At 38.6% G+C, this 21,091-nt stretch overlaps 1 protein-coding gene across 1 annotated transcript in view; it reads left to right on the plus strand.

The window, feature by feature from the left end:
• CCDC6 (coiled-coil domain containing 6) overlaps window positions 1–21,091 on the plus strand; it is a 51,918-nt gene that overhangs the window by 2,235 nt on the left and 28,592 nt on the right. The window contains exons 2-4 of the mRNA XM_010001143.1: window positions 17,692–17,832; window positions 18,076–18,146; window positions 19,064–19,213. Coding sequence (XP_009999445.1) covers window positions 17,692–17,832; window positions 18,076–18,146; window positions 19,064–19,213 — 362 coding nt within the window. The remainder of the gene's footprint in view (window positions 1–17,691; window positions 17,833–18,075; window positions 18,147–19,063; window positions 19,214–21,091) is intronic.

Genomic DNA, 21,091 nt, shown 5'->3' on the forward strand with positions numbered 1-21,091 from the left:
GCCCGGCGGCCCGGGAAGGGAGGCTCGGCGGGGTCCCGGGGTGAGGGGCTGTGAGGGCCGTGCAGGAGAAGGAAGGGCCGTGCTGGGTGTTCCCTGAAGTTTCTCAAAGTAGAGATTTTCTTCCAGTATAAGTAATCTGTGGAGATCACGAATTATCTCTTTAGTCGTCACCTTTGCAGCTGCTGTGTGGAAACAGCGAGTTGCAGGGTAGCGTGTTGGTCATGTAAAAGCGTTTGATTTATCTGGGCTGTTTTGTTAGCTGTGGTATTCTAAGAAGGTATTTAAAAACTCATTTAAAATAAACCCTTCAAAAGCCATGTGAGTTACACACACCACTCTGTTCCTGGAAGAGCTCAGCTTCTGGTTTATGAACACTGCAAGGATAACTTGGCATTTATCATCATGCTCTTAAGCGTCAGTCCTCAGCCAAGTACAGATGAAAATACAGTAAATGTGACATGGTTTTCTTCTCTATGAGTTGGGAGTTTAGGAGTTTAGGGATTTTTTGCTAATTCAGTGGTTACAGTGATCGTTCAGGCATTGTAACTATGATGGCCTGCATTCAGGCCAAGTGGGTAACATGTTGCCAACCGATTAAACCCTGCAGCTTGCATGTGCTCTCCTGTACATCCTTGCCAGTGCAGATGGAGATGCCTAGAGAGAGACCGATCCCACCTGCATGTGCTTGTTCTCTTCTCATCTGATTTTTCTCAGGGTTGGCTTTATTATAGTCATAATGGGTGTTTTATCGATAACCAGTTTTTCCATTGTCGATACATCTGGCACAGAAATGGAGCTTGTCTAGGCAAACCTTTCATCTGTTTCCAGTAGTAAGCATTGAGCGTCTAGCAGGATGTGGGCCGGAAGAGTGCATGAAATACAATACAGAAGTAATTTATTCAAGGATGACAAATAGAGTGCTAGTTGGGGAAACGTGTGCTTTGTTAATACTTTACGAGAAGAGAACGTGTCTTAATTAGGTAGCAAAGGAGTGCCTTCTGATGTTGAAAGGGGCTAAGACATCATGTCAATCAGACATTTTCTGTGCCTGCTAGAAAGGCACAGCATCTTTCTGAACCTCTGGTAGGTGTATTGTTTGTGAACAACTTGGAAAACTGATTGTGTGCTTGTAAAGTTCTATAGGTGCTGTCTGTAGGAACTAGTTGTCTTACATTTTCATCAGATTTTAGTTTACAAAAGGGAAATATTTTTCTTAAATCTTAAACTCAGCCTGTATGTCTTTAACATATTGGATAAAGACAGAGAAAGATGTTAGACTTTTATAGCAACCTGTGGGCTGCCTGAAAAACCGGCATCTTTTGCAGACATGCAGTCTTTGGTATGCTAAATGGGGTGCTCAACGGAGTAAACCACTTCTAATTCAGCAAGTGGCAAAATAATGAATGCAAAACATAACATTTTTTTCAGACCTCTGAGACTTTGTGCTGTGGTTTATGTAGTCTGTAATGTAAACACATTTGCAGTTTGTTGTGTTCCTCTAGCATACAGGTGACTGGAAATGAACTGTATTGGAATATTGAAATGTGTGCCATTTGCATGCAAATGTAATTAAATAGAAACTTTTCTGATTTTCTCCATTGTGATTCTAAGGCTGTGTCAGTCTCCTCCTCCACCAGCCAGCTCAAGCTGCTGGCGGTGTGGCTGTGCTGGCAGGCTGTGCTGGCAGGCGGGCGCTGCACATCAGTTTCCTGTTGTATACACTGTAATGTCACGAATCAGCTTTGATTTTTATCAAGTGCTGGGGATGAGCTGTGAAGTGCAAATTAAACTGACAGGTAGCCAAAATAGCAGGTGAAATGACTAAACCTGTGTGCTGAAGGTGACTCCTCAAACCACGTGGCTCTTCATCTGCAAGCCTTTTGCTGCCCTGACGTTTGTGCAAGTGCTGCAGAGACTCTTCACTTTCTCTAGCTCCCACCATTGTTTTTAATATTTCTGAATATTTTTTGCTTTAAGGTTTACCATGTAGAAAGCAGTCTTCTGCCTCCTTCCTCTTCTGTCTCTGCTGGTGTGTTAATGTAACATCTTTCTGTGTCTGTATGTAATATTATTGGTATCAGTGTGTATGCATACAGTTTGGGAATTATTTAACTAGCTTGCTGCACAGAATCGTATTCATTCTATTTTGTGGTTAACCCTTGTGTCATAGTGTTGAAAATAAGCACTAATTAAGTGTAGGAAGCCTATGTTAAGTAGTTGCACTTGGAAAACAGACTCAGAAAAGGTGTTGACTTGTCAGGCGTTTGTATGTTTGCCAACTTCATACGAACTGTCATCTAAAACATGTAAAAACAGATGCTGTTTTCATACCAAAATTGGTAAAACTAGCTTGGACTAAGTGTACGTCCAAAAAGATGTGCAAACTCTACTCCTTCTAGTAGCCTGAAATGCAAATGAAATGCTGTTGCTTGAGTGCCAAACTGTAAAATTAAGTAAATAGGTGTGATAACTTTACCAATAACAGCACCTGAGATAATAAACAGAGGCAGGGAGCAAAGTGAGGAGAAAGTTGGGTAAATTTGAAGTGTTGTCTAGCAGTGCGAGAACATTCAATACATTACAAGACGCAAAGTTTCAGATCAAGTGTTAAGAAGAAATAATTGAGGTCACTTGACCCATTTGCAGAGAGTTCATTTGTATGTACTCAGCAATCTTTAACTGTATGATGTCCTGGTATGTTTCTGCTAGGTCTCTTTTAGGAAATGGAAGGGATGGTGCCTGGATGTCAGGAGCCGATGCTGTCACAGAGGCTTTCCCACACTAGGTTAGGAAAAATCACATACCTGAAGATCTGAAATGCTCTGTATTTGAGATGCGGAGTTGTGAGTTTTGGTTATAGTGCTGCATTACAAGAAGTGGATTTCCTATGTGAACTACAGTTTTTCAGTGAAAAAGGCCTATCAAGGACATGTCCTATTTAATGGATTAAGTCTGGGACAGCACAACTTCTCTGGTTTGATAAGAATACCTTCAAAACTGGTGCTGTGACTGATTTCTTCAAAATCAGACGTGTATAGGTATGTCTTGGTCAGGAAGTTTGTTTTGAAGTTGGTAGAACATGGATTTCTAACTTCTTTCTACTTTTCAGTGTTGATGTAACAAAGACATCCTATTTCAGTGAAAGCCATTTAGCTGTTACTGAAGCCTGTCGGTTTTCTTTGTTATTGTTTTGAACTGTTAGGTCTTCTACAGAGTGCTTTTAATAACAAAAAGAGTATTTGTTCCTGATTTCTACAAGTACATACACACTTATTCTTGGAAGTTAGATTAAGGAATTCAGGTTGTGTAAATTTGCCTGCTATAGTCAGGTATCTTCTGTAGTGTTAGAAAATTAAAGCATAATAAGCCTTATTCTGTTGTTTATTTTTGTGACTGAGATGAAGACAGTGTATTTGAGAAGCCTTAATTTAAAAATGTTGCACCTCCAGAATGCTTGATGTAGCAGGTTTAAGTGCTTTGCAGTTTGCTATGTAGGTAAGGGAATTGACTTAGACTCCTGATACGTGGTGCTGTGTGGTTCCCCAACAGGATCTTCAGATGAGACAGTCTCATCCCAAATGCTAATGGCATCAAGTAACACTTGGGTGGTGGTTTTTGTGGGCTTGCCATGGGCTATCACTGTCAGGTAGCCAGTGCTACAGCTCTTGCTGGCAAGAGGCACTGGGACTTGGGACTGCTGAACACTGCTGTGGGTTGCGAGTGGTGGTGGTTTACTGCCAGACCTCTCCTGCCCTTGTCTCTGCAGCTAAACCTGTGCCCCTGCACCTTGGCTCTCATCATGACTTTTTGAATGTCCTGACTGCTGGCAGAGGGCAGTTGCATCTCCTGGCTTCTCTGTGTTTCTGTGGAGCAATGTTAACAGCCTTCCGCCAGTGGGAGAAACAGTGGAAGAAAAAGCCTTACTCAGCTCCTGTTTCCTCAAACTCTGCTCACAGATCCTGAAGAAATTTGTTGCTTTCAATAAAAGGCATCTCCTGAAAGCAAATGGGCTTTCTGAGACTTGTAGATTGGAAAAACTCTGTGTGGTATTGTAGTTCTACAGTTACAGTTTTCTCAATAAACAACTAGATTTAGATGCTGGAAATAAATATGAGTTTAGCATTTTGTCCTCAAGGAAGTGTGTGCTGGGATTTGTCTGTGTGTGTGAGCATGAGATCTGCTCTTGTGGGTCTTCATGGAAGATGTCAGCCTGGATTAGATAGCTTAAAGAAGTCAATGGGTGTGCTGTATTGTCAAAAATATCCTGAAAAAATGCTTTTTAACAGCTTTTTCCTTTCCTAGAGTTTGCACCAAAACTCCAAAGCAGAACACCCATTTCAATGTAGAATATGTCTATTGACAGTAGAAGAAAGGGCAGGATAGGCCAACTGCATTGAAATAGGAATAAGGTGCTTAATTAGTGGCAAGGAAATGAATAAAATAAATTGGTAGCAACTAGAGGTAAAAAGTGAACCCAGAAAACCGAGAGATTAGTGTGTTAAAAGAGATATCTGTAAGTTTGTAATTTATTCTTTAGATCTTGCTTGTGTGAAAGAGCTTACTTCTTTTGTCATGTCTTCTGTAGGTATAAGAAAGCTGCTTGGGGCTTTTGTGTGCAGCTGCGTCATTTGCAAATAGTTTGTAGGTGGCCTAAACCAGAAGTTTAACTAAAAAGAACTTATTTTAGAAATTTGCTTACTTGCTTTTTTGAGTAAAGTCAGCATTGTTGCCAAGATTAGCAAATTTGCACACAGTGAAACTCCATCCAGAATTTTTCAGGAAGAGCAGGCACGTAGGAAATAAGTGTCTTCTATTTGAATTTCACATTTGCCACAGATTCTCAGGAAGTTTGATTGAAAGTTTTCCAAAAATGTCTGTAAAGGAAAAAGGAGGCTTAGTAATGCAATGTAGTGTTAACTGTTCTGGCCCTTAGGTTAACCATGGTAAAAGCAATGCTACTTGCTGTGCAGCTAGTGAGCTAATTGAAGGAAAGTGTGTTCTTGTCTGCTTCCATTTGGTCATTAGCAGAGCCACTAGCATGTTGAGTTCCCAGGGAGAGCATTGTTGATGCTGTGGTGACAGCACATTACCTTTTTTTTGGCTGTGTGGTAAGCCTTCTTCAAAGCTGGTTAGATAATGAACACACAGAAAAACCCTCATAGGAAATCTGGTAATGTTTCTTTCCTGATTCATATGGTTAATAAATGAGAATGCTTGAACACAGGTGTTTGTACTTGCAGGGAGTTTGGGGCTTCAGAGGGTTGCTAAATCATCTGCTTTGATTTGGAGTTGTTCCTGCTTAGAATCTTGTAACTTACCTTGAAATGTGTCTTTGGGAAGGGTAGCCAGTTTTAATTTGAGTACTCACAGGTGAAGAATCACTGTGTTTGAAAATGTTCAGGTGTCCTGCCTCTGGTTCCATCAGATTTTTCAAGCCTGAGCCATTTGCTCCTGCTGTGCTGCTTGGCTAGGTTAATGAGTCTTCTGGCTCCTCTGCTTTCTCCTTGTGAAGATGCAGGCTGTGACAGGCATCTTCTCGTTTACTTTGACAAACTGAATTAAGCTTGCACACATGCTGTGAGATGCTGAAAATCTAACGTGCTAGATCAAAAATGCTGTGGGCACATGATACTCTGAGCTAGTCTAAACACACTTTCCTCCTTCAGATCTTCACAAGTGTTTCTGTTATGATAGGTTAGTTTTCCTTTTTTTTTTTTTTTTTTTTTGGTAATCAAGTCAGTTTGTCTTCCCGGAGTTTTCTGTTATCTGCTCTGGCTAATTTGGCAGAAATGCACTAGCATGACTGTACCTTTTCCAGGTCTGATTTGTACTGCTGGGTTATCCAGTAGCACTTGATTAGGTGCTAGTAATTGCAGAGCCATAGTCTCAGTGTTTTCACTTTCTCTGGGATTTTTTGAGGCTCTCTTCTTTAATGCCTCTGATTTTCTTTACAAAGAGGTATTGACTCCTTAAGTTTCTTTCCCACACCCTGTGTCAGTTTCACCAGTGCCACACACAGCAGTGAAGGTGAGCTGTCTCTCTGTTGGGCCTTGGGTGGCTGTGTTAAACCTTCATGTGTGAAGCTGATACGGAGTTGTTTCTTCTCTCCTTGTCTGTTCTCTGTGAGAAACCATTGGTTTCTGGGGTTGTTCTTTTTTTCAGAAGCACACCTTTAGTTGAACTCATTTTGCTTCAAATGAAACAAAACCTGAAGGTGTCTGTTCTCTGTTATTATTTTTTACAGTCTTGCTGATTTCAGTATCCCAGAATTTATCAGAACTGACTTACTGAAAAATAATGCACAGTCCGTATTTTGAACATCATGCTTATTTCTGATTAAATTTCCCACTGACAAGTATTTTTGAAGTTTGCTGTATACTTCAATTATTTTATAACCATTTTAGAATAATACATGGCCTGTGTTACTAAATCAAAAAGTTATACAAGTGCCATATACACATCCTACACCTTTGCAGTTATCCTTATTACACAGTCCTTGGCTGAAAGATGAATCTGTGCTAATCTGCCACAACTTGTTCTCCATGAAACCATGCTGAATGACTGTTTAAATGTTTCTGTCCTTTATGCAGTAAATACATTTGTATGCAGTTTTACTGTTGGGTTGGTACCAAACTCTGATAACCATCTCTGTTTTGCTTGCCTCTAAATATTACACAACAGCTCTACTTTTTAAATCTGATATTTTATTGATATTTTTGTGTTTTAATAAAGGTGAATTGTCTTCAGTCAGGAGAAATACTGGTCTGTTACTCTGCATTGCTTTGGGTATGGAAGTAAAATAAGAACTGGGATTTTAGAGTACATTTGGGAATTTTTAATAATGCAGAGTTCTTGGTGTTTCTGTGGGCTTTCTATTCTGCATAGAAAGTAATTTTGCTTTTCTCAATTGAACTTTTGCTTTGAGGTTGTATTTTGAATTGTCTGTCAGAACTGGTTTATAGTCAGCTTTTATTTAAGAATACTATTTAATGTTGGGTTTGATAATTTGCTGATACAAATGGCCATTCTTTTTTTAGTGTATCTCCAGTGACTCCAAAATATTTTGAAGGAGAGAGGTTTTTAATTTATTTTTTTTCTTAATTGTATACCTAGGAGTTTTGCTTTGACTGAAAAAAAACCCCAACAAAACTAGTGCTTGTTACTGCTGTATATCTGCCAGAATCTTTTAATTGTTTTTCTTTCACTGATACAGTACAGGGCATTCACCCAAATGAGTATTCCCAATACTGAGAGTTTTGCATTGGTAACAACTGCTGACTTAGATGGCAGAGTAAAACTTCAAGTATTTTTAGATGCACTACCACTGTTGCTAATCCCAGTATTAGAAAGCTAGTTTCAGAATAATTTTTAAATCCTGAAAGTTCCATCCTTCATTTTAGTTGTGGTTTTCACGATAATGGAGTTTGAATTTTATTGCTGATTTCAAAGGATTAAGGAAAGTGTTTTGTTGTTTGTTTTTTTTCTTTCCCAGAGTAAATGCATGGTCTGTGGTTTTCTTGAACTTGTTAATTCCGTTTACTCAGCCTCAGTACTTGTTCCTTCCCACTGCTGATACTGACTTCACTTAATATTCAAGTTGTTGTTTTCAAAGTCCTTAGTTTTAAGTCTTGGTATACATGGAATGTACCTTCATCTATAGACTTATCAGTGCTAAAGCTCCTTGGAGTGAATGATGAAATAATAGTGATGTGTGTCACACAGTTGTGGTCGGCAAGCTGCTAGACACCTCACCATAAGTGTTTGTTTTCATGCTACACCTTGCAAGTTGTGCTTGGATGGGATTTCAGGTGGGACTGGAAGAGCAGAAAGTGCTTGAAATTGGCACTGGCTGCTACAGAGGAAGCTGGTCAGGCGGCAGAATCTATGGGGTGCTGCAGAAGGATGGAGTGCTGGTTTCTCACAGACATTTTGAAATGAAGAAATGAGACAGTGTTCCTCCAAAGAAGTGGAAATTGTCAGCAGGATACATTTGATGTATTTGAGCATAGCCTGGTAAAAGCCGTGAGAAAATCAGTTGCTTTGCTGCTCTTTTTTGGGCTGAGGGGTAGGAGGAAGTTGTTGAATTTAGCAGCAGAGCCAAGAGGTGACTGTTTTCTGTCTTTCTCTTAGAGAAAAAAAAGCTGAATAATTGGGACAAAATATACAACTGAATTATGCACAGGATTTGGGATCTAAACAGAACTAATGGAAAAGAGACAAAGATATATCCTAGAAGAGAGGGAGGAAAAAAACACCAACAAACGCAAAACCCAATATAAAGCAAGTTCCCATGGATTTGTAAGGGACAAACATTTTTGTGATGCCTTTCTTCCAGCACAGCAGCTTGAGGATGTCCTCAAGGGTACACCTCAAGTAAGACTTCTTCAGTCAAGTCCTTTTGTCTGACTGAAGAGGTGTCTTAGTTTTAATTAGGTGGACTGTTTTTGTCCCATTTCAATATGTGGGATGAGAGAATGAAGTAAAAATGAAGGCAAGACATTTGAGGTGAATTATTCCACAGTAAAAAGGCAAGTGTCTGAGTAGGAAACTCCAAAGCACAAGTTACAGATGTGCAAGTTTCACATATCTCTCTCTGGGGTGCAAGGACTCCTTGATGAAAGCTAAACACAGTGTGTTTACAGAAACAGTTCTGCGATTTTTAATCCTGACGCTTGAGTTGGTAGTTTTTTCAACTCTTCAGTGAAGTACAAATATTGTAGGCTAATTGTTGCTTATAGAGACAGTCCTTTTTTGTCCTTTCAGTCCTACCAAGAGTTATCTGTCCCTTCATGTCTTCCATTGCAGCACTTTTGTTCCTGGAAAAGAGGGCATTCCCTCAGCATATCAACTGATACTAATTGATGAAGAAGCTCTTAGGATAAGGCCTTCTCTTCCCCTTTCAACTCTGAATTTGACTTAGTTTGAAATTTCTTCCTCTGTGCTTTAATATTGGACACAATCTGTTTTTCAGTTTGGGTTGGCTTAGTGAGATAGATGTGTCTGTTCAGCTAGAATTGAAATGGCCTGGCAGTGTTTCAGGTATCTGTAAATTTTCTCGGATGTTTTAATTCTTTAAACTGTATAAAATGTGATGTTTCTGCTTACTAGTGGAAAGCTAATGTGTTTTTAATTCTTTGGTTGCTGATGCTAATTATATTTAAAACTCCTACCACATATATAAATAATTCCCACAGTGATACACTTTGGTCCTCAACAGAAGTATAAACGCTTCATAACAAGTCAGATATGATAAAACTCAGCAAAGTTTGGTGAGTGGTAAAAGCTTCTTTCTGTGCCTTGCAGTTTAATTTCTACTTCAAACAGAGGAGATTGGAAGATTTTTTTGTTTGTTAGTGATGGAGTTCCCACTTTCTCTTCACTTTCAAATAAACAGAAAAATAATTTAGTATGAATTTTGCAAAATATAGGTGCTTTTTATCACCCTTTTTCCGAGAGCTTTGAACAGTGTGTATTTTTCACATTTGCTAAAAACAGAGTAGAAATTTTGTAGAGTTGACAGGAGTTTATTCTTTAGGCAAAATCTCTGTCCTCAGGGACTCTAAATCCTGATTGTGTCAAGAGTAGGGACACCTCCAGAGTAAATTTAAGGTGAGATGTAGATCTTCAAAATGCTCTCATTTCTTTGAAGATCGAAACATTTAACTAGAAGTTCTTGCTCTGTGAGTGGGAAGGTAGGTAGGCATTTCCTAAAAATTTCTGTGTGTTAGGCCTATTTCCCCAGTCTGTATCGGCAAGGATGATGGTATTCCCCTCACATCCTGCAAACATCTGTTTTTAGAGATCAGAGACAGAGGGTACAGAGCAAAGGAGGTGCTTTCTCATACACCTAATCATATATTAATGCACTACATTGATTCAGCTTTATAATTTTTTATCAAAATTACTGAATGATGTCTAGATGTTAGAGAAGGAGAAAATAAAATATTGCTCCACTCACTTCACTCCTGGGAAGGGTAAGGAGAAATGCTATTTTGCTGTGATGGAGTAACTGCTAGAGTGGAATGGACAGTGTGGTGTTTATTTCATGATTGTGTTGGTTTAGAACAAGATGTGATTATAATCAATAACATGCTTTGTCTCCAGCACTGAGAAAGTGTTTCCCAAGAAAGCCAATGTGTGTTAGAGGAAAGTAGGGGAGATTTTTATAGGCAAATCTTAAGAGGTTAGTTACATTGAGTGACTAGGGACACCTTTCTAGTGTAGGGAAAAATATTGCCATCCCTGATGATTGTCAAAGTTGAATTTAAACTAGTCGTTTAAAACAAATAAGCAAAACCCAATAATCAACAACAGTTTTTAAGAAAGCAAATCAAGAAATTACATGGTGAGCATCTCATGCTGTAGTTTGGAAACCCCAGAACTGGATTTTCATAACCTCCTATCTCGTTTTCATAAATTAAAGGAAGGCATGTAGATTGATTTTGATATACCACAGGTTATACATGTCTGAAAAGAAGGGTCTACAAGTGCTCAAGGCCACTTGGATGTAGAAGAGAAGGATGATGACGGCACAGGCAATTTGAGCTCAGGACACAATGCAGAATAAGGAAACCTGTGATCTTCTTGCCTTGGAGCAGGGAGAGTTGCTGATACCTGTGGCATGTTGGTGGCTCTGTGGCAGATGCCATGCAACAGTGGTCTTGACACCTTTTGCCTGGAAAAGCTGGGTGGGTAGAAGAGAATTATACTTTGCCTATTGTATGTTCTTCTGAAGAAAACACAAGTGTTTCATATTTGTGTACTTGCACTGTTTCATCTGAACTACGTAAAGTGAAATAGGATTTTCGTGAAGGTTATTTGTGGGGTCACTATTAAATCTCTGCTTCTTGCTTTTGTTTGTGCTTTTTCGCTTTTGAACAGAGAAACAATTATGACAGCAAAGCTACTGTTTTGCTGAACTGCTATCTTTCTTGTAGGTTCTAGTACTGAGTGGTGGTGTTGCTGAGAAGCTGCTATTTTATTGAATATTCTAATGATCATGCAAGATGTGAAAGATAAATTTAAAACAAAACAGTGTATGCTACAACAGTAGCTGTAAGCAGTTTGATCCCTTTCATTTCCAGAAGCCTGCACATTCAAAAATAAAGTCAAACTATACCTAGAACTACAAATCTAGTTATGTTATATGTGCATCCTTTTTACATTTTTCAGCAGCTTTTATGCTGATGCTGAACAAAAGGAAAACCTGTTCCACATGCTTCTGGGTTATATTTGTTTTACACGTATTGATTAACTAGCAAACTATTTACAGTACAAAAAATTTACCAGTAAAGCAGTGATGTCACTGGCAGTCAAAGAGTAAAGCAAAACCCGCTGTCAAGTAGTCATCGGTAAAGTATGAATACGGAGGACTGTTTCAAACCTTGGGTATGTCAGTGAAATTTTATTTTTTATTTTGGCTGTGTTTGTCAAAAGTTAAACCTTCAGTCAGTTGGGTATAAACTCAGAAAAATAGGGAAGACCCAGCAAAGCACCTTCTGCTGGAGCAGTGTTGCCTAACCTTTGTGCTGGGAATGGTCACTTGGCCTCTGCTTGGCTGAGAGGGGGCTGTGTAATATGGCCTCATTCTTACTGCCTTCCTGGCTGTGTTTGCACATGCAGTCATTATGATCCTTCTGAGGAGCACTGAGCATGTATTTTGAAGATACATTTTGCTTGTATGCAGTGAGCCTGAAGACTTAGAGGTGCTAGACTTGTTGCTTGTGTGCACTGTGCTCATTTAACGTGCATTGGAAATCCACTGCTGCTGAAAATGCAAGAAGTGCAGGAAATGTAATCTTTGTGTGCATGTGCAGTGATGAGATGGAGAAACAAGTTCATGAAATAGAGCTGTTTGGAAAGGTCTGTGGCTAGATTTAATTTTCCTGCTAGGTCATTCCTGCCTTGGCCTGTAGCTTCTGTTGGCTCAGGTTACAGCCCTTGTGGACTGGAAGCAGAGGCTCAGCCCTGATAACTGTCTGGGAACTTGTTCTACATGATGATATTTAAGTGACTGAAAAATAAGTGCTATAAAGCATATGTCTAATGAATACTCAGTTTTTTTAATGTTGTCATGTTGAGCACTTCAAAATAGGAAATGTTTAAATGTAAGTTTGCCTGTGCAACCTTTCTACCTTTCCTTTGTGGTACCTTATTACCATATACTCTTTAATTAGATTAAGACTTGCATAACAATATGTGGTCATGGTTAAACTGCTAAGTAAAAGTTATTTGAGGGTTGATACATTTTTTTAGACCTTGTCTTGACATTTTTTTTGTCACAATGGGTTTTTCATGTGCTTCATTTTTATTAACTATTTAATGCCAGTATTTTGATGTAATAAAACCCCTTGGTTAGAGTACACTCTGATTTTTGTTTTGAAGAAAGGCATTTAAACTATTTTTAGTTATTTTAAATAAATTCAGGAATTGACTATTCATTGTGATTTTCATATAGCTTGTTGTATCTTGTTTGTAATGAACTAAATGCATTAATTTTATAAATATTTCTGTTTGTGAAATGAGCCTGCTTTTATAACTCATTTTCACCACTTCCATGTTTGAGTGTTAAAGACTCTTGCAGGTCAGTATCAAAATGCAGAGAGAAGCTATTTTAAGTGCTTACAAATCTGACATGGAAGGGAATTACATACCATCAAACAGTTTACTTCATTGCTGATTCTGAGATATTATTTAGCATGTGTGAATACTACTGAACTTGTGTGTTTAGGAAGCTGGTCAATTCTCAGGGCTCTTTTAAAGTGCCGTTCCTTGTGTTGCTTTCCAAACCACAAGATGTATGCACCTCGTCTTAAAAGTAACTGGATTTTTGAGAGAAGGTCTCATAAAGTTACATGAGTGATGTGAAGCTGAAAACATCTGATTGTGGTTAAAATTGACTTGGAGGAAAAATGTATGTCTTACGTCATTTGACAGCTTATTTCCCTAGTCAATCTGTGGCCATTGTGGATTTGTATGGCAATATGCTGGATCACTTGGTAGGCATTGAGTGAAAAACTTGCTGTGGCTGGAATTAGCAGTAGGAGTGTTGGGACAGAAGCATTTTGACGTCACCAGCCAAAATCTAGTTGACCTTTGGAAAATGAGGAGGGTGGGGGAATGAAGGGGAGAGAGAATTTCCACCTATAAATGGAGAAGAAAAAGAACTGTCTTTTAACACTTTAAATAAATGCTTATTATATGGATACTCCTTATTCTTGTAATAAAAGCCAGATACCTTTTTTCCCCCTGTTACAGCAGAACTCATCTAATGAATAGCTGAAGTGTAATAGGAATTGTGTTTTGAGGCAGTTCTGCATATGCGTTTAATGTTTCACAGTAGGTAACATAAAGAGTACTTGAAGTTACCAGACTGAGGTTCGATACTGGTTTTTTTTTCCCCTCTCTTAGTGTATTTTGGAAATAACATCTGGTAAGCCTGTAGATTTTGTTGTTTGTTGATTTTGAAAACAAACAGAAAACAAACTAAACCAAACAAACCAGAAGAACCTCATCCAAACAAAACTCTTTCCTGTTGTCTACCAGTTTTGTGTTTAAAAAAATAAAAGCCCAAGGGCTTTATATTCTGAAGGATACATACCAAGGTATTACTGCTTGCTTGTTTGTGTTTCAAAAGTATGGGGCTTGTAGGAGATACTGTATACCCAAAGATAACAATTCACAGTTCTTCTATTTGTGTTGCTCTGTTGCTCCCGAAAATGTATCTTAAGGAAGGGAAAAGAAAAAAAGAAATTAAAAAGTAAAAAAGAAGTACTTTTATGTCAGAACCGAGGAAGTGACCCTGGCTGTAGATGACACAGGAAATCATGCTACAAATTGAACCCAGAGCTTGAATTCTAGCTCACCGCTTCAGTTGCAAGAGCATTCACTCTTTTCTCTGCAGACAGGCCACCCAGCTGAATAAAGTACCTTTACTTGGGAGGAAGGCTGTGCCCACGCCATAGTGGGATTTCAGTGGAACTTCCTGGTCCTTCAGCCCTTACAGATAGACACGTGCTGCTGCAATAGCTGGCAGTAGTGTGAGCTGTTAGTTTTCGTGTTATTGTTGACTTCTGTTCTTGTGGTGGTTCGTGTTTCTCCTTGTCTGACAAGCACGTTGAATGCAGTGTGCTTGTTTTAGGTGTGGCTGGAAGATTTGTAGGAAAAAATAGCTCCAGCCTGGGAGACCTGCAAGTGTAAAAGTTCCTCCAGTCTCAGCTTGCTGGAAGATTTGTTGCCTTTGTAGACTGGTACTTCTTCATACTGTTTTAACCTGGTGCCAGAAAGTACAACCTGAGCAGTACCTTGAGTTAGTACTGTTAGAGAAGTGTGTACTTCAGGACAATAGGGAAACTTCGATTTTATTTTATGTAAGAACTACATATTCTAAAATCATGCTGTTGTAACTTTCTGAACTTCACTCCCTCTTCACCGCATCGTATTTTTCACAGGACTTCTGGAAAGGCTGCTTTCTGAAGTGACAGCTTTAGTTCAGTGTAATGTGTTCAGCAACTGAGATAATCTCCTCCTGAACCTGCTCCAGCCTTTCAGTCTATATTCAGTAGCAAAGATTGAGTTTCTTGTGTACAGCAACCAGATTCTACTGCTCTTCAGCTCCATCTGCAGGCTCATGTTGTCCACAGGGTCTTGTCGACAGATACTGCACTGTAAAAAGATGGATTAATGGTAAAGAGATCATGGTAGCCCTTGCCTTAAAGGTGAGGGATCTTCAGGAGTGGATTAGATCAAAACAGTGCTTAGTAGGCTGTTTCCAACAAGATTCCCTGAGATCTAGTGTCACCTCTACTCTGGGTGCTACTGGAGACAGATGGTGCTTTGTCAGCATGGAAGCCAGCATTCTTGTCATCTGGCTTTCATATGGTCGAGGAGGTGACTGGAGCAGTCTGTAAAACACTTGCTTCTGAAATTTTGTCAGAGGTGAGAGCTGAAGCTAAAATGCAAGAACTTGTTCATGTCAGCTCACTGATAATGTACTCATAGTGTCTAAGGAGTAGGTATTAGTTGTTAATGTTGAACCTACTTACTGTAGTAAGTTCAGGAAGGCTTATGAAGCTTTTAGAAGTAGCTGGGGGAACAAGGGATCATAGAGCATATTATTTTTTTATTTGACTGTGTTTAAGCAGATGCCTCATTGGAAATACTGGATTTTGCTGCTTCATAAAATAGTGCCACTAGACAAAGGTGGTTGGGTTGTGGTCCAGTGATACAGAAAGAGGCCATCCCGCCTAAAGTAGAAGCTACTACTTGTACTAGAAGCAAGAGAACAGAGGGAAATCCAGCAGTGTGGACTTAGTCTGATAAAGGTATATTTACAGGAAGAACTGAGAGAGAAAAAGGTTTTAGCACAAAACGTTTCACAGTTTATGCTAGTATGTGCAGGATGTGGAAGAATAACTTCTGATGAGATTCACTTCCTAATGTGATACTCAGTTACTATGTAAAGTTTAGGAGAAATGTTTCTTACTTATTTTAAAATTAGCTGGTTGGATTGTAAGCTCATAAGGACAGGTTTTTACAACACTTGATGCATAAGCTCTACTAGTGATCAGGTTTTCACATGCTACTGAAATAGAAATAATGTAATTTTTCTTCCTAGAAAATATGAGGCTTTGTGTGTTTCATGTGCATGAGATGCTTCCCCCTGCCCTTCATTCTTGATTTCGTGTAAACTGTCTGGTTAGTCTTTGCCATTTATGGTTTTGGCCACAACAATTACCAGATTTTTCTTAGTGGCTGAATCCATTAAATGAATGCTCCAAGTTAGCTATACATGGAGTTCTGAGACACAGGAGACAAGTGGATGTGACTTTGGTTATGCAGAAAAGCTGTGGTGGAAGCAGATTACTTGTTTCGGGTTTCCAGAGATTGACTGATCAGGTGCTACCATTTTATATCACCACTCAGCACCCTAGCAATTTATTTTGTAATATGGTACCCAGACAGAGTGAATTGTTGTTAGTGTTTTTGGATGATGAATGTGATACGGATAACAGAGAAAAACTGTGTACCTTCATAGACCTATACTGATTTCTACACTGATTCTCCTTTTTTCGCTGATCATATCAGAACATCCTTTCAAATGCAGAAACTTAATAAAAAGGCAGATTATCCATATGGAAACACAATGCATATATGTTCAGAAGATTCCAGTAACAGCGACTGTGCAGGAAACAGTATTAAAACCTGATTGTTTTAATGACTATTTTACAACATCAGTTTTATGATTAGTATTACTTGTGCTTAGTAAATTAGTAAAACTTGTCAAGATTTTAGGTAATGTTGAGGTAAACATGAATTGTTTTATTACTTAAAATAGTTGAACTATCTCTAAGTAATGACTAACAAGATGAAAGGAAAGTTTTAGAAAGAAACTACATGGATTTGGAAGAAATACGATAATGCATCGTGCTTTTGTACTGTCTCTTAATAATTATATAATGTTTTTTGACTGAAAAGTTTGTATTGGAAATGCAGACACATGGGTAATGTTGATGGACACTCATTGTATTAAATATGACGTGTGGATGTCTGGATCTTACAGTTTATACTTAGATATATAGCGTTTTTGTTGTTTGTTCAGGTGAGAAATACATTCCTTTTATAGTAGCAGCAGATGTAATCACACTCAGCTTTGAGCCAGCTGAATGCAAGCCCGTGTCCTGCACAGGGTAGGCAGAGAGGGTTGTTTGCAGAGCAGTTTAAACAGGTCTAAATTGTTACTGTTCGCTCTTTGTTTCTGTGTGCCAGCACTCTGCCTGTGTGGTACAACACTTTAGGAAGGAGATCCAGGAAAGAAAAATGGGAGGAGGAAGGGTTAGTTTTTGGGTGTCTCCTGCTTGTGCTGGCCTGCTGCCTTGTTCAAGCACAAAGGAGTGCATTGCTGTTTGGCTGGGAGTCGGCTGGGATCTTGGCAACCCAAGTTCACATTGGCCTAAGCACCCATCATTAATGTAACATCAGGATCTGGCTCTGAAGTGCTGTGTAGGCTCAGTGCTGTAATAATGTGGTTTTAGAGCTTTTGATTAGTGCAAAGCATGAGCAGAACAAATCTGTGCAAGTTAGAGATGAACAGAAATGAAAGCAGAAACACCCCAACTCTTTTTTTTCTTTTCCTTTTTCTTTTTTTTTTAGAATTAAGTGCTTTCTGATTTAATTTTAGGTAAGCTCTAGCTATGTTACTTTATTTTATTGTGTAAACCATTGAAAAGCAGACACCACTAGAAATCCTGTGTAGTGAAGGCAATGTTGGAGTTGATTTTGGAGCAGCATGCATGAAATTTAACAATTTGAGGAGAATGAACCCTTGCAATTTGACATGTTTTACTCTGTTCCAAAATGTCTCTGAAGATGTAAGATTCTTAGCAGCTCCAAGCAAAGCCACGTTTAGAAAGTGATAGATGATGTTTTTAAGATAAGTTAGATTTCTTGAGGTTTAATCCTGTGAGATGTGAACTGACAATTTAGCACTTCTTCAGAGCTCTTGGACGACTCTTCATTGTCTTGATGTGACAAGTGACAAGTCATAATACCAATGCTGAATGTGCTAGAGTAGTGGTTCTCTGCCATTGAGATGTGCAAACATTAGAGAGGAGGTGCTGTGCAGGACCTGAACTAATAAACTGTAATAAACTGTGACAGACCTTTTTTTTTTCTTTCCTTATTTTTCCCAAGTCTGCTTTGTGCCAGCTCTGCTGGCAAGGAGAAGGGAGCTGGTGGCAGATAGTAGGAAAATGGCAAGAAGAGCAAGTGCTAGAGATGGAAGAAGGCACAAGAAGGCAGAGATAAGATTTGAAGTGGATAATTTGGAAGAGGGTAGGCTTAACTGAAAAGTTGCCAAACCACCACTTTAGATTTTATAATACTGGTGTTACTGTGAGGAAGATTTACAGTTGTCCTCTTGTTTTGCCAACTTTAAAGACATTTATGCTCTTTTAAGTAGCTTTTCTTGTAGGCATGGAAGGTGTCTCTATTTTGTAATTGTCTTGGATTACTAGGGAATATATCATTCCAATTAAAAGGTCACTGACACAGTGATGTCTTTTCAGCATTTCCCAGTGTACAATTTGTCTAAAGAGATAGTAATTTTGGCAGATGTTGGCCAGAAGATTATGGGAGCTGAGCTTTCAGTAAGACTCTAGGTATGCGTCTGTTTCAGGTTTTAAATTTTCCTCTGTCAATTTTTACTGAAATAAAACTTGCTGAATCTTTACATATTGTAATCTATAAACTGGTATCATTAGAACCATGGAAAGTCACAAATCTGCACTACAAGCAAGCTCACAAGTTCGCTTTTATGTGGTGCAGTGCTCAGGTGCTATAGGAGAGCTGAAATGGAAATTGTCTTCTCTAGTGATTATTCATGGGGAAGATTTCCACAGTAGCTCTCCCTGTGAACTGTGGAAATCCTCAGAGTAAAGCTACCACGTGGCATTTTTAAAAGTTGATGTTGTACCTAGTGAAGTAGCAGTTCTGAGAAGTAGTATGTTTTCTTAGACTGGTGGCTGGATACAAATCCTCAGGAGATGAGATGTGCTGCCTGTGGCTTGGGAGGACGGTATATCTGTCTAATAGAATAAATGCATTATTTGACTCCTAGAGAGCAGGGCTGCAGTCTAAGGGGTCTGGAAAGAAGGCAAGGAGCTGAATGCAGCAATCTCAGAGCTGAAGTACAGCTTGTAGCGGAGAATGTTTAGAGGGGTGTTTTTTTTTAGGAACAGAATAGGTAAAACGTAAGCAGTAATGCTTGTAAAAAGTTTAAAAGGTTGGGAAGTTCATGCATTTGGTTGGGGGGAGGCCACTTTAAAGCACCAGTGTAGTTTCACAAGTTGAAAGATCAGGAGCAAAAAAAGGATGAGAGGTGCTGTAATGTTAGAAAAAGAAATGGTAACATCACTGTGATCCATCCTATGGTTCTCCAGGGCAATGAGCAAGATAAAAAAAAAAAATTAAAAAGGGGGTGGGAGCATTTAAAGGGGAGTGGCCTAATGGAATAATTGCAGCTTTGAATGTGGAAATGTCTTAAAACTGTGTCTTTACTTCACAGCAAGCAAGGGCAGAGCAGGAAGAGGAATTCATCAGTAACACTCTATTTAAGAAGATTCAAGCTCTGCAGAAAGAAAAAGAAACACTTGCAGTAAACTATGAAAAGGAAGAGGAATTTCTCACTAATGAGCTCTCAAGAAAGCTGATGCAGGTAACTGGTGTCTTCACTGATGTTTCTCCCAGGAGCCTCAACTGGTGGTTGAACTTTTTTGTTAATGCAGTCAGACGAATGTTGTCAGGTTGTAGCTGTTGTAAAGCAGACACTTGATGAAAGTACAGAAAGTGTAGTGAGCATTTTTAATATGTTGCATCTGCAAGCTCATAGTGTTGAAGACTTGAAAGTTTATATAGAGATGCAAACAAATGGATGTAGTTTAAAATAAATGTTAGCTGTCTTAGAGAAAAGAGTTACTGAATAATTTAAAATGTTAGTGAAACAGGCACTTTTTTCAGGAGTCCTGAAATATTAAACTTTCTATACAAGAATGTGCAGCAAATCTTGAAGAGACTTTATCTGTAGGTTTATCCTTACTTTAAAGAAAACAGTTGCTTCACTTGAATTAAAACACTTGCATCAGGCGCTGAAAGTAAAAAGATACTGGAACAATAATGGCAGAAAAACTTCTTTTCATTACCCAAGTTGTATTTCAAAAGTCATACATTTGTATGAAAAGTAGAGAAGTAGGTGGCAGTAAAATAGGGGTATCAAGTGCTCTTTTCTAATTGAAGTAAGATGTAGATATCACTATAGAAAAAGCTTTCCACTAAAGTATCTTCCAATAAAAGGAGAAATGATATGTTGAACATTGTTGTTTCATTGAAAGGGCTACATTGAAACTGGCTGCAGAACCAGGTTACCTGGCACTGTACTATACATTGTGTAGATGAAAGTAAAACGTACTTTAAAAGTAAAAACATCAATTAATCTTGATTTGGCTGAAGGGATTTGATATCGTGTAATGACCTTGCACACAAATTTGTACTACACAAGTTCTGCAACAACTGAATTGCTATGTCTAGTGTGGTTATGTCAACCAGAGATTTTAAAAGGTGACAATTCTTAAATTCATCTGAGCTCCAAACTGTTAGTCCTAAAACTGTGTAGTTTCTCTCAGCATCATTAGTTGTCAGTTTTTGGAAGTAAATTGTGAGATTATCCTCTATCTATATATTAAGCTAGCTTACTTGAAGAAGGGAAGAGCTGTCAACATCCCACTGATCTTGGTTGTGTTTGTGCTTGTGAAAGGTGAGTGGCCTGGAGTATCTTGCTTACGGGTTCATGTGCAAAGGAGAAGATAAGAAGGGGTATAGCAAAACTCTAGTGCAAAACATGTTTTAAGCTGTGTCCAAGGAATCGGCCTGCTCAGTAGGTTTTGTAGCTCATACATCTGGATGACTTACCTTTGCAGTGGCTCAAGGCTTGCAGTACAAGTGGAGGACTTGTTTGGTTGTTTTAAAGCAAACAGTTTAATATTAAAACCATTTTTCTGTTTGTCTGTATGCTGAAGGCAGATATTATTTCATGGCTTGATAATGTCTTTGGTGTGATAAACTTCAGATGAAATGCAAAAAATGTGTTTTAATATATTCTCCTAAACACTAGTTTAGTTCAGCAGCTTATAAATGAAAAAGGAAATGACCCCTTCCCCTAAAGAGCTTACCTGCAAAGTTAGGGAATATTATGGTATGTTTCCATGAAAATAATTTTCTATCTCTAGTCATAATGGATTTATAAAGTTGTCATTAGAATATTGGTGAGTTGCAGGCAATTTTCTAAAGTAGCAAAGAGCTGAAAATAATACTGACGCTAGCTGTTTTCTGATAGCTTAGCTGTTGTTTGGAAGTTTTGATTATTCAGTTATGAATCCTAGAAATCATACCCATGTAGACTGCCAGATAAAAAAATAAAAATGAGAAGAGAGACTCTTGATACTGCAAATTAATTTTGTGGAAAACAGGGCATTGTTAGCACACATCATGTGGTCAGCCAGTAATTACTACAACATCTTTGGTAGTTTGGGACACTCTT

Source organism: Chaetura pelagica, unplaced genomic scaffold (assembly GCF_000747805.2).
Source record: "Chaetura pelagica isolate M959 unplaced genomic scaffold, ChaPel_1.0 scaffold346, whole genome shotgun sequence".
Classification (NCBI taxonomy): Eukaryota; Metazoa; Chordata; class Aves; order Apodiformes; family Apodidae; genus Chaetura; species Chaetura pelagica.